Source organism: Cariama cristata, unplaced genomic scaffold (assembly GCF_000690535.1).
Source record: "Cariama cristata isolate BGI_N322 unplaced genomic scaffold, ASM69053v1 scaffold17181, whole genome shotgun sequence".
Classification (NCBI taxonomy): Eukaryota; Metazoa; Chordata; class Aves; order Cariamiformes; family Cariamidae; genus Cariama; species Cariama cristata.
Window position 1 is genome coordinate 41,480 of NW_009601157.1, and position 14,456 is coordinate 55,935.

At 45.3% G+C, this 14,456-nt stretch overlaps 1 protein-coding gene across 1 annotated transcript in view; it reads left to right on the forward strand.

The window, feature by feature from the left end:
- The window catches only part of LOC104169443 (chromosome unknown open reading frame, human C8orf46), a 16,708-nt gene extending 10,070 nt beyond the window's left edge, over positions 1–6,638 (forward strand). Inside the window, exons 4-6 of the mRNA XM_009710358.1 lie at positions 3,625–3,686; positions 5,357–5,442; positions 6,452–6,638. Of these exons, the coding sequence (XP_009708660.1) occupies positions 3,625–3,686; positions 5,357–5,442; positions 6,452–6,638 (335 nt within the window). The remainder of the gene's footprint in view (positions 1–3,624; positions 3,687–5,356; positions 5,443–6,451) is intronic.
- Positions 6,639–14,456: the final 7,818 nt, after the last annotated feature.

Here is a 14,456-nt window from a genome sequence, read left to right on the forward strand (position 1 = left end):
GGGACCGGAGCCAAGAAAACGCTGAACAAATTGCTGGGGATTCAGGGCTGGAGTGGGGAGAGGAGGAGGAGGAGTGGCAGGGACCAGCTGTGGGGTAGTGGGTGAGAGTCAGCGGGGGAGAAAGGAGGGACTGCTGGTCTCTGCTGTTGGGGCAACAAGAGATGAAGGATGACAGATAGGTGCGAACAGGAGAAAAGGTGTAGGAATCCAAAAAGAAGAGCAGAAAAGGGGGAAGCAGTTCTTTTAGGGGGAGAAAGGGAAGCGAGTGGGCAAAGAAACTAGGATGCTGAATAGGAAAGAGGGAGAAACTAAGTTTAAATTAGAACAAAAGAGAGACAAAAAGGACTGACTGAGGAGTGGAAGGAGGGAGCGAAGAGAGCAGGACAAGACAAACTCTGGACAAGACAAGAGAGCTACTGCAGGGCTGCATAAGCTTGTGTAGCATGACAAGGCTGTTTGTCAGATCCCTCTTCCCCCCAGCACATAAGCTGCTCAGGGACATCTGAGCACCTTCATATGGCAGGGCATCTCCTGCCATAGCTCCCTAAGGTCTGTCCATCACTGCCACCAGACCCCCCAGTGATGCTCGATACCTCACGCAGCTGACGTATCGCACTTTTCTGCGTGCCTGCTTCACACCTCTGACTGCAACACCCAGGAGCACTCAGTTCCTGCTGCACTAAAAACTGTACTTTGACTATGAGTGGTGCTGCATCCTTCTCAAGCCTCTGAAAAACTGGATCTCAGGAACTTGCTGGTCTTAAACTCACTCAGTACCTACCTCTGTTTCCCTGGCATAACTCGTTGTCCTCCAGGAGGTGATGAAGCTGCTTTTTAAAACATTTGTGCAGATGATGACCACAGTGATTAGCAATACAGAAGAACCAGTGAAAATGTTAATAGATCTGTTCTCAGAGGATTCACTGGTCAGGAAAGTTGGTACAGGACTGTGCATTGAGAAATAAAAGCTAAGGCTGAACAACTGCTTTCTGAGTGAACACCATCTATATGAGTGAAGCAGAAAGTCTGTGGAAAAATGGTTTCTGGTCACAAATTAGAGCCTGAATCTCAATGTCTAGATCCTTGGAGGCAATGAAATACCTTTGATCCAATTCTGGTGCTTCATAACTTTGGAGTGCCTGATTACAGATTTAGTGTTTTAAGGGGAGGAAAGTAGAAGTGTTTGCAAATATTGATATAAAAATAAAAATAGCTCTTTGTTATGAAGTGCTGCAGTGTCCAGTTTCAGCACGCACTGTACTAATATTGCCTGCACAGAGAATAGGGTGCCATGGGAGAGTCCAGAAATGTTTCTCAACAGCTGGAGAGTCAGTATAATGTGATATGAAGTGAGGTGTATATATATATATATATGGATAGGTATCATCTATTTTCATTAATCTCTGTACAAATGTGACCTCCACATAAATTTCACCCTTCAAAAACATCCTTCGACTTTCTTACTGGAAATAGTTGTGTCTGTAAAGCTTTCCATGCTTGCTCCCTAGATAATTATTGTTGAATATTAAAGAGACTTCAGATTTGGTAAAGGACAACTTGAAATCTGGGTAACAGAGAGAACAGTTCAATTTCCAGAGTAAGTGGAAAAAAAATGTTTAAACAAGAGCATGGATGAGACCATCAGCACATTTATTGCTAACGTCAGAAACCCTACAGAAATATCAAAGGATAAGGACAGTCCATTGCAGCGTGCAGGAAGGCAAGTAAGCATAGCAGGAGGCCACAATAAGAAATTTCTGACCACACTCAAAGCTGTGCTTTGCTTCACAGGATGGATAGATTAAAAAAAATTGCACTTATTCTCCAGGAAAGTAGTACTTGGTTTTTGTACAAGCACTCATCTTGGAAACATAGGGCAAGTCAGAAGAACAGATGAGGAGCACCCTTGTCCTAGGCTTGAGCATCCATAGCACCTTCTGGAAGTGGAATTCACACCGCACCCAGCCACCACTGTCCTGAGGAGCGCTTATGAACCTGAAGCCATGAGGACTTACTTTTGTTTAGATATTTTGCTAAAAGTTTGCCAGAACATTTTCTATATCTAATAAGAAGAGGGACAGGCTGAAGGGAAGAATCCGACAATAGAAGAGCAAACAAAACAAGAAAAAATATGGACATTAGCTGAAGCACTGATGCCTGAAGCCACTTGCTGAATACTGGTAGAACCTAATATGGAAGATGAGAGGAGGTAATTGAATTAAACTTTGATGTGAGGGATACAGTTAGGTAGCTAATGGAATTACTGTTGGGGGAGGGAGGGAGCAATGTGGGAAGAGAGAGGCCGGTTAGGATATTTATCATGGTCAAATATTGCCCCCAGAAGGAGAAGACAGTTCTGATTGTTAACTCATGCTGGAGACAGCATCATACGAAGCACCTTGGCTATTTCTGATGTTTGATGTCATTATTTATATTCAATTGGTCACAGCAGTTGTGAATCATATTCTAGCCTCTGTGTTGGTGAATCTTGGTGTTTCTGTAGATCCTTGCTCTTCAGTTACCTGAATATCCTTTTAAAAAACACCAGACAACTAAAAACAGCCAGAAAGGGAAAAGAAGGTGGGGCAGGGGAGACATCTCCACATTCCCACAGCCAAATGGCAAGATTTGGTTCCACAAAAAAAATCTGGCAGCCCTCATTTATTTCCTCAGCACAACTAGCAGGAAGCATTTATCCATGGATAAGTTATCGGCTGAGCACTCATTTGTAACTGAAAAGTAACCTCCAGGTTTGAGGACAGCGAGAGAGGTGCCACTTGGCCTTGGGCAGACGGAAAGATTGGAATCCCTCCCTGTGACGGGGGTGGCTGTAGCACGCATCTCTGCCCAGGTACAAATAACTTCCCAGGGGAAGCCAGAAAGGAGAATCATTTCCTGGGCAGGACAAACCCGACAGTGGGGGCTCCAAGATGCACAGGAACTGCGTTACTCAACCTCTGCTGAGGAGTAGCAGACAGGGCCACTCTTTGTATATATGTACACATGGATGTGCACAGGGAAGGGCTCCCACTTAGCTTGGTCTGCAAGGACAGTGCATCATCTCATTTGAAGAGTCTAGGAGCAAGCAGGTGAGTGACTTTCCAGAATGACTCAAGCAATTCCAAAATCACTTATTTTGACGCAATAGAATCACAGAATCATTTAGTTGGAACGGACCTTTAAGATCATCAGGTCCAACTGTAAACCTAGCACGGCCAAGCCCACCACTAAACCATGTCCCTAAGCACCACATCTACACATCTTTTAAATACCTCCAGGGATGGTGAGTCCACCACTTCCCAGGGCAGCCTGTTCCAATGCTTGACAACCCTTTCAGTGAAGAAAATCTTCCTCATATCCAATCTAAACCTCCCCTGGTGCAATTTGAGGCCATTGCCTCTTGTTCTCACTGGTTACTTGGGAGAAGAGACCGACCCCCACCTCGCAGTACACGATCATAATAAAGACACTTCTGCACTTTTGGCAATAATCAAATCTAGTGGGACTATAACTTGAATCTGGGCTCTTTTCCTATCTGGGTTTATCTGAATGGAAGAAGGCTTTTAACACAAGCTGTGCTAATGGAGCAATTACTGATAATGTCATGTTTCTTATGCTTTGCAGTGGGAATTACTGAACAAGAGTCATCCAAGTCCTGTAATCACCTTTTGGATGGAAAACTTTTGGTAAGTAAATACAGCAAGACCAACTACCACTGTCTGATGCATCTTAAAACCTAGTACCCGTCAGTGTGGCCCACATTAACAGCATGTCAGTCTGTCACAGTACATGCAGATTTCACAGTCTTTGTTAAGGCTTTGAGAGATGATTTATGCCAGAGGATCCTTTTCTGGGAGGGGAGACTGGCATAGAACAGCTGCCCCTCAGGGAACTAGGAAGGGTTGTGGGACGGAGACAGGCAGGCTTCTGTTCTGCACGCTCAGCCATCTGCAAGAGCTGGGAGGAATTAACCTCTTGTTTCTCAGGGAATTTCACAAATTGTGAAAAAAACCCCACAATTTCTGAAGTGGAACAAGTATCATATAATTCATATTCTCCAGAATGCAACCTGACATGATAAACAGATCAATCAAAAAAGTTAATAAAGAGTTGATGGGAAAATCATAGAAAACCCAAAAATTTGTTCTGTAATAGACACACAAAATGTTTTGGTTGAAAATTACTCAGCTTTACTAAAACATTTTCCCTCTTTCTTGCCAAAAAACAATTTTCAAAGTCTCCACATTTTATAAAAAACTAGATTTCCAAACAGAAAATAGTCCTTTGAAAACTTTCTGACCAACACCAGACCTGCTATAGAAACTTCATGGCTTCAAATGCTCTTTTTGGATGACTACAATATACTCTAGGTGGTAGCTGAGCTACACTTGTGAAAAATGACGGAACAGTATTGAAGGATGGTCAAAATTAATGCTATTCAGTGTAATGAAACTAATTGCACCTACCAATAATTAACCCAGTTAAATTTCAAAGAATGCTTGCAAAAGTGATTTCAAGCATCTTTAAGTCTTGGGATACTTGCAGAGCACACCCAAACACATCCAGTCTTAGAATAATCCCAGGATAAATAGCCCTAGACAGCTTAAGACCAGTTATAGTAGTGACAATAAAATGAAGAAATTTTTCAGTATTGTCAGTAAGATCAGTAAATGTGTTTATTGCCTGAAATGATGAGAACACATCACAATTTTTTACATTTTTTCTATTTCTGGGCAGCCAGCACTTTAGCTTATGATCTTAGAGGCTACGCCAGTCTCAGTGGCCTGTTTATGGGAAAATGTGACTCAGTTCTGGCGGGCAATTCGTGATCAAATAAGACAAGGAGGAAGTTGATGATTAAGCATTTGTGGGACTGGGGCAGAACTGGGACATGAACCAGGGCCCTCTGCGCCACAGAGCAGCACCCAGCAAAACAGGGAGGCATTTCTGAATGCTCAAGAAACAGCGGTGGCTGGGATAGCTGCTTCCCAGCCGGCTCCAGAGGTGGCCTGTGAAGAGCTGCAAGAGGCAGGCTGCTCAGTCTGCACCAAGCCTTACCTCCTCAGGAAGCTAGACATAAAAACTAGGGAATAAAATGTCTGCAAGCCTCCCTCCTTCGATGGAAGGTGTAGTTCTTGCTCATACGAGCCCTTTGCTGACCTCAGTGAGACTATTCACATGAGTAATCGATATTTGTGTGGGTAAGAGTTGGGTAGTCAAATCCTTAACCTGCTTCCTCTTGTTAAGAGATTTACAGCATTTATCGATTTTCCCAAAACAGCCCCTTCCCTCAGACAAACCTGAGGTCCCTACTCGTCAATGGCATTTCCTAATGACACGCTTTTTCATCCCGCAGATTCCGCCATCGCCAGTTGCCCATATCACAGTGAAAGCAGTGGCTGTCACAGACTCGCCCGCCGGCGACAGCAATTCTACAGAAGAGTAAGTCCCTTCCCACCCCTCCAGCCAAACTTGGGTGATGCCAGGCAGGGAAGGGGAGGGGGCACCTCTGCCACAGGTCACCCTCTCACCAGAAACACAAAGAAGTGCTCAGCTGCAGAGCTCCTCTGAATTGGAGCTGTAAAACCTCGGTGATTTACAGTAAAGCCATGCCACTTGCTTCCCAAAGGCAAGGAGAGATCGGCCAAAGGATATGCTGAGTATGTTGTCAGCCATGACCGCTTATACACTGCCCTGATGCCAGTTACAGCTCTGTTTTATCACTAGAAAAAAAAGCATCCAAATTCATAATTTAAGCATTTTCCCCCTAAGAAGTCTACAATTGTTACACCAAGGCAGCTTAGAAAATGTAATTAAATATTTATTTTAAAAAAAAGCTTATTGTCTTTAAGTGTAATTAAGGAACAGCTTGAGCATAGTACAAATGCACTCACCAGTAGGCAGTTAACCCAGACACGGATCCGGGTGATATTTGAGATGCCGCCATTGCCACCTGAGGGACAGTAACAAGCTCATTGCCACAGTGTCCTCGCACTCCGTACACAGACACGTAAATCCCCCTCAACCAGCATAAGCCAGCTCAGCCCCCTCGCCCACGTGGAGCTCACCCCGCCTGGGCACTGCCCAGGTCCCCAGGGCTTTGGTGGAAGGGCCCAGCTCTGGGCCACCTACCAGCTTCTTGTCTGGTGGCAAACACTACAGAGGATGCACTTGGCAGTGGTCCCACTTGTAGCCCATCCCCTTCTGTGAGTGTTCACGCTGATAGCGAGGGAACAAGGGGCACCAAGCGGAGTCGGGACAGTTGCAACATCCAAGCCCACTGCCCCACACAACCCTTGCTCATCCCAGACTTGCCAGTCTCAGGGACAGGCCAGCCACGGACATACATCTGCAACTGGGCAAGCCCTTGGTTTTTGGTGGTCGGTCACCATAAGCAGGGAAGAAGGGCCATGGAGATCAATGCTTTACGCATCTGTGCTTTGTTTGCTAGCCACAGGCAGCGCTGGGGGAAGACAGCAGAGTATGACATGACCCTGTCACCGGCAGCAGAAGCTTCCTTACCGCTGACGGGAGGCAACCTGTGCGGGACGCCCAGCCTCCTGAGGAAGATGTGGATGAAGCACAAGAAGAAGTCAGACTACCTGGGGGCAACAAACAGTGCCTTTGAGGCAGACTGATAAGGTTCAGCATCACTTGGAAAGATCGAAGGTCCTTTAGCCAGGACAAGGTGCTCTAGGATTGATGAGGGAACAGGCACAGCACAGCTCATCCAGGAAAATGATATCATTTTTCTTACTTGATGCCATTGCCCGCAGAACAGTGGGAGAAAGGCTAACTGAGGTAAAAATGGTAATCGTGATGCAACTCACTGGCCTTTCTTTGTTGCAATATACTAAAATCCCAAGTATCCCACTAGATTTATGTCTTGACTTAATCATGCTGAAACTACCGCTGGCCCGTTCACCATTTTACATGTCCTGTCTGAATCAGCTCGGACTTGCAACAAGAAAAACCTACCAAGAGGTTTGTGTATTCCTGCAAGGCAACAGATTGATTACAGAGTGCCATTAAATCCTGGGGGTCTGCTTGTTGTGTACCACTGCTTGTTCTCTTGAGATGAGATAAAACCCATATCTTACGATATGCTTGTTTGAATGACATACGCTAAACATCTTTTTTTCTTCAGCTTTGATGTTTCAAGACATGAGTAAAAGATGCAAAAATTTTAAAAGAATGAGTCAGAACTGAGCAAGTTTACAAACAACGCATTTACCAAGCTTTGCTACATGACAAGTGTTCGGTGTTTCAAAATGTCCTGCCAGATCAAACTATGAGCAACTGGATAACCTCAAGAGATATTTTCTTCCATAGAACCTGTCTATATGTTAAGTGGTAGTCAGCAACTTACTCTCTACCCATGTGGTACAAGTGCACAAGACACTAGGAGGAAAGAAAATATGTAAATGGTGCAACTAGGTGACTAAATGTAGATGTTTGCATATAGGAGACCTGTGCTTATGAATAGATAGATTTAATGGAATTTGCCCAAAAAATGTGCTCGACATTTTTTTCAATTTTGAAATCACTCATCATGGCCCCTCAGGTTTTCTTCTCAAAAAAAGAAAAAAGTTTTACAAGAAAGGATTCACCAGTGTTACAGACAATACTACATTAGTCATGAACAGTACTTGCCTCATATGTGTGCTTCCCTGGCTATTATAAAAGACTTTGGTTTGCCTAAACACAGAACTTTAAATATAAAATTGGAGGAAGCATATCTCCTGTTGGTCATAGTGATGGCGATTGTCTCTAACCTAACTGCCAGTGCGCCAAAGCATAAATGAAAAATAAAAGTCTTACTCAATGACAGGAGAAAAGGAAAGAAGCTCCCATCTGGAACTTGCTTGCTTGTAGCCAGTGTAGTAAAACACACGGCGAAGCCATCACACACGGTGCCACAGGACCGAGGTGAGGAGGCTCCAGAGCCATGAACCCACCAAAGGTCTGGATGGTACATCAGCAGCATTAACAGTGGTTACAGTTCCTTCACCTCCTACCACAATGACCTGGGCAACTTCTGCACTTGGGGTACCTGCTGACTTCACCCACTGCTTGCGTTAAGCTCATCTTCGACTTGGACTTAGAAAAAAGCATATTCTGAATTACTTTTATGGCACAGGACCGGAGGAGCCTTGGATTACAGCCTGCAGAGCTGTAGGCCTGGGCAGTTATCCTTGGTCAGGGATCACCAGCTCAGAAGTACCAGGGTACCAGCTGGTCAGGAGGGAAAGGCTACTAAAGCCACCCGGTCCTCCGGCTTTGGGGTGAGCAGGGTGGAGCAGCACACAGGAAAGGTTCTCAGCTTGACAACCTGAGCAACCAAAGTCCATGGGATGGAAAAGCAACTGGAACAGCCCAGTAGCTTTACAGAGCAAATATCGCCAGTGGCTCCAAGGAGGGCAGCAGGGGACAGCTATGTGTGGCTGGATGTGCTGGAGAAGGCAGTAGGACAGGGATGGAAGTTCTCATTTAAAAAGGTACTATGGCTTTTCATACAGCCAGAGCCAACTCAGTCCAGAGCCCATCAAGGAGGGAAGAGGCACTGGACCTTCATGAAATACCACTGTCAGCCCTCACATTCAGCTGTCCATCACTGCTTCAGTCATAGGCTTCCTCTTTAGAGGTGCTGAACAACTCACAGAGGACAGCCTTGCCGCTAGAAATCACACAGACTCTCCCCTCCTCCTTTCCAAAGGCAAAAGTCCTTCTCTGACTCAGCAGCCTGGCAGAGGGATGATTTGCTCTCCTGCTTTTCTTTCTTCCTCCTGGGAAAGAAGGAGAACACAACTCCTCGTTAACCACGCGCTGAAACGCCCCGGCTGCTGGCAAGGCAAGGAGAAAAGGCGATGGTGGCCCAGTATTGACCATGTGTCGCCAGCCACAGCACGCAAGAGCAATGCCAATGCCCGCTGAAGGCTGCACACCTGAACGGCACCAGAGCAGTTTTCTCATGGGGGTCCAACCACACCTTTAAATTAGAGCCTGATGCATTACCCCTGTGTCATAGTCCAGACACCGTCACCCTGCCAACATCAGGTCCTCCATGACTGAACCAAGCTGGAGCCACGGCCAAGATTTTCCTGAAACATCTTTTACAAACGTCACCAACCACACAACACCCCCTCCCCAACCCATAGAAATCTTGCCAGAAGCCTTGGCCTTGTTGGCACAGGCTATTTTTACGCATATAGGTAAACCTAGTAAATTCAGTGGGACTGCTCTCTTGCACGGCAATGCATGTGCTCAAGGAGTAGGGAGAATAGTAAACACCAGTTCCCTTTTTTGGTCTCATTCCCTAAACAAATCAAAAATAAAGACGATGGACAGACATTAGGAAAAGTCCATTTGCTGAATTTGGGGTAATTAAGACAGTGAGCGTTTGTGGTACCTGCACTTGTAGCTGATGTGACCCATAGAGCACTCAACACACAGTCCAGGGCAGTAAGAGTTTTGTCTGTTGAGAAAGCTGTATAGTAGTATTTCATTTGTTAATTAATAGCTTTAAGCAGTATGAGGATGGAGGCGAAGAGGAGATGATTAATGTTTCTACCTAATAATTGCTGTATCTTGAAATGTGTATTTATGTTTTTCTTATTTATTTAATTTATAATTTGGATCTACAAGAGAAAGAGAGATTTACAAGAAGCATATTTAGCTTCTTTGTATTCCAGGAACTGCTGTGGAGATTTCTTGTGTTGTAGTAGATACTTATTTTATGGATTCAAATAAAATATGTCCTATTCATAAAAAAAAATAAAATAAACAAGTAGCATGTGGTAACGTATGAGTCTCGATGACTTAAAAGCTTTTGGGAAGCATTTAGTGGAAAGTAAAAGCAGGGTTTATGGTACTGAAGAACGTGAACCTTGATAGCAAAGACACCAAGTTTTGCTCCCTATAAGGAGAGCTTGGAAGTGTGTGTTTGTGAGCAGCTCCAATATTTTACAGGTGGTAGAATCATTGTTTGTTATCAGATACTTGGAGAAAAGCCCTGGCACTGCCTGCAGTTGGACATTAAATACACATTTACACACCTGACCTCAGGGGCGTTACGAACACGAGGTTTAGTCTCACTGCGGCCCTGGGAGGTAAACAGTCTCGCCTCTCGCCCATCAAATAAGAGCACCAAGACAGAGACTCCTTGAGGGTAGTTAAGGCTCTGGTAGAGAATAAAACCAAGTCCTCCCCACCTTCAGTCCTGCCAGTTGACAACAAATTCACTTAACTTCAAACACAACACCGTCTTTGGAGAGCCTATGCTGTACCACGGCCCAGCCCGAGGTGGGACGCAGGAGCCCAGGCTAGGGGAGCTGACTCAGGACTGCAAGGGGAAAGACTTTGAGATGCAAGGAAAGAAAACGGATGGTGTCGGCATCCTTCACCAACCCAGACTTCAGAAAGCCCATCCGTTAGAGGATGACTTGTCTCCCTGCCCACCACACTGCCCGTACCCCGCACAGCTCCAGTGAAAAGGTGCTGAATTTCTGATCCTTCCATTACAGGCAGTGCCTACGTTTAAAATGAGTAACTGGGGAGTGTCCTCTCGGGGAGAGTCCACACCACAGGACTTGGCACAGATTTTCTTCCAGGACGTGGGGTAAGAACCTGACCTCTGCTGGGAACTTCTCTGCCAATACCTGACCTTTAGTCATGCGTTAAAAATATTGGCATGAGTATGGAAGAGCATGTGGATATACAATACATTTTCCAGGTTATACTGTACAGAAAGTAACTTTGGGTCGACCTCAGAAATATGTGAAATAGTGATAAAAAATGGGTGAACTGTACCATTTTTCCATCAAAGACAGAAAAGTTGTTAACTGTGCAGCTAAATCATCGCTTCTGGCACTGCCTGACACATGCATGTTGTCATACTTTATAACATCTCTTAAAAGATGCATTTTTCAGACATGTTTCATGTCATTTTATAATTTTGGGTTCCCCAGAATTAGAGATTAACTGGGGCGCCCACCTGACTGAAATAGATTGCATAATGACAGTCTGTCACACTTACAGTAATTTATATAAAGTTTCTAACTTCTTCTCACCATTTCAAAAACATCTTTGTGATAGAGCTACTCACTAAAATATCCATCGTTACTTTGCATACCACTTTATTTAAATAAACTGTAGTGAATTTAAAGCTATAATAAAATAATTCCTACTGATGCATGAAAAATAAATCTCAGATATGCTTTGCCCTCCTGTCTTCCCCTTTTGCACTCACTTTACAGAGTCTGTAGCAAACAGATTTGCCAGAAGAGCTGATCACAGACACATCGCTGTTTGGGGGAATACCACACACTTTTTATAGAAAATATTTTTAACTCAAACATTGACATCTGCAGAATAACTTCACATTTGGGAGTTACCCAGCCAGAAAAGTTGCAATATCAGGACTTGCACACACAAACAAAACTGAAACAAGTCAGATTTCTCAGATGAAACCCCTGCTCAGAAAGTCGCATGTGAATTCTACAAACAATGCAGATGTCAAATGGACATAAATATTTTATGAGAGATTTTAAAAATACTCAGCATTAACTCCATAGATTACTCACGAGTGAGCAGCTCAGCCCTACGCAGTATTGAAAATCTTTTTTTTTAAGTGGCAGAACTATTATTTAAATGAATGGGCACACAGATCACTAAATTAAAAACTGAAGTGTTTAGAAGGAAAAAAGAGGGTTGAATATTTAATTAAGTTAGATGAAGGCCCAGAAAAACCAAGCGGCTGAGCTCAAAGGCGAACAATTCAGGATGAAATAGAAGCACGTGTGAATGATGTCCCTCTTCTCAGCCATCAGGTTGGAGTCACTACAATAAAAAAAAAGCATCACATTGAACGGTTTTATTAATAAGCCCCATGGAGCCGCCAGGGGCCCTGCAGCTGACCCGACAGCAGGAGATCAGCGCAGAGGCTCGCTGGCAGCCCCCCATCCCGGATGAGTTTTTCACCCCATCACACCTCCCGCCCTGCAGATTCACCTGCCCTAACCTTTTACTCCGCTTTATTTTAGACCAACATTTTCCTACTGCAGTGTCATGTTTTGCATAGCAGTGAAACAGTAAGAAGCAGCGCACAATCTATTTGCCTGATGCTCCCTTTTTTGGGGGACGGGGCGTGCACCGGACCATAAAGCAGAAGAGACATGCAAAGGGCCCCACAGCAGGCATGGTCCTTCCCTTCCTACATCTGATGAGGCACTTTTTGGTGAAGCGAGATCTCGACACAGCTATGCTGGGAGTTGACGCTGCGAAACCAGCCGCTCTGCCAAGACATCGTGCACTGTGCCAGCAAAAGCAAAGGTGGGGTTCAGGAAGCATCAGCACCCTCGTCAAAGCTGTTGTCTCAGTACCAAAGACCACTGAAGACCCAGGAAAATCTTCAGAAGTTCTGGGCTACGTTAGCCCAGGAGTGCTGTGACAAGCACAGCAAGACCGTACTGAGCTGTTAGACTGCACAGAAAGTCCTGCAAGTGATTTTTTTCTAATAAAGATATTAACCTTTCCTGTGAAAACTGCAACACTATAACTCTATCCCAGAACCCTCATAATACTGACATTTGTCCTTGTGAGTTAGGATGCAAGCAGACTTTTTCAGTTAGATTTGAAACAAGTTAGATAAAGATTTATTTATAATGAACCCTTATAAATGGGGCTGATCAACAGTCAGACTCTTGCAATGTCTATTCTTTTAATCACAATGGTAGTATCTAAAAATCCAAGCTTGGCTAATCTTTTTTTTTAATCATTTACATTACAAATAGAAATATCAAGCTATTTAGCTGACAACAACAGGCTTGAGGTGGGTTATCCCATTAGCAGAAGAGACACAAATATTCAAGGGGAAAAAAAAAAAAGGAATAAGCCTCTGATCATTTTTCTCCATGGACAAACCCTTTGACACTGAAAGCACCAGTGGCCAGCACACCCAGTGTGCACCAGCCACTTGCAGCAAAGGCAAAGGTCTGTGCAAAGCCACTGTGGGGTAGGCAAGGACGTCAATACAGGGTGCTGTCACCCAGCCTGGGGTTTTGCATGGGGGCCTTTATTTTGTGACCGTCGCACCCATCTCAGCTGACACCCAACCGATGCACGCTAAGGTCATTGCTCCTTTTGCAGCCAAGCACAATGTCCTCACCAAACACCGGGTCTCCAAGTGGAAAGCAGAGATGTTCAGTAATTATTTGGTACCTCAGGTGATGACCTTTTTTCCCTGACCTTTGCCACCAAAAGAAATGAGACAAACTCCATCAGTGTGACAGAATCGTCGCCCCGCATGTGCAAAACAGCTACGGTCTGTTTGCCACCACTCCAGCACCTGTTTCACCCCATGTCAATCCTCCCTGCGGGCAAGGAGCAGGACCCAGCTTTGCAGTCCCTTGCCAGAGAGCCCGAGGAGCAGGAGGGCTCAACCCAGGCTGCCTTCCTTCCCAGTGAACAGCATTCCCGGCCATGTCGCAGCCAGCCCCACATCCCTCCTGGTGCCGGGGAGGACATGTATGTGCAGCACTCACACGTCCGTCAGTGCGAGCATGCAGAACAGAGTCTGGTCCGATTTGCATAGCCACCATGGCAGCTGGACACATCAAGGGCCTCTCTGCAGACCATCGCCTCAGCTTTAGCTCCCACGGTTAAAAATATCTTCTTACTGCGCGTGAGCACTGCTGGGCTGGAGACACATCTGTAATGAAAACCCAGCCAGTGTGACCAGCAGAGATGGAAACCAGAAACCCTCTGAATCCATAAAGCACAGGGGTCAGCAGCCTCAGCCTCCGATGAGGATCAATAAAACCCTTACTCACCTGGTCCAACCACTAAAGCAGATACCAGCAGCTCCGTGCAGACAGCACGGTAAGAAGGAAGGCTGCATGTTCAGGCTGATAATGACCTTTCTACAAAAGCAAGAGAAAGACCTTATTCACACCATTCTTGCTTTTCGGCATGACCAGCTGGCTTACATCAGCCTCACCACTACACAGCAGCCCCCAACAGGCACCCAAAGTAAGTGTGAATTACCAGTGCAACCATCACATGCCAGCATCATACTGACACAGGGCATGGCTCCGAGACCAGGTCCACTTCACTGATTTGCTCAGCTCTACAATTAACACCACATTTCAGGAGGGACAAGAGGTCTCCACCTATAGCTGCTGACTCATACAGGAGCCTTCACATCACCCCACTAGTCTGTCCAGGTCCATACCCAGCTTTTGGGGGTGCATTACCCCCCTAGAAACCCTGAAAGGATGCAGGAGGGCGCTGGATGCTCTGCTCAGGGAGTGGGAAATCCCTGCCCTTTCTAGGTATCCTCTAACGGAGAAGAGAGGTAGGCAACCATCCAGGCGTGCAGAGGTAAATTCTGCTTTACCTAGACACGGGCTCCATCTTCACATCTCTCCCTACATCACTGACTAACCTGGCTGGCACCA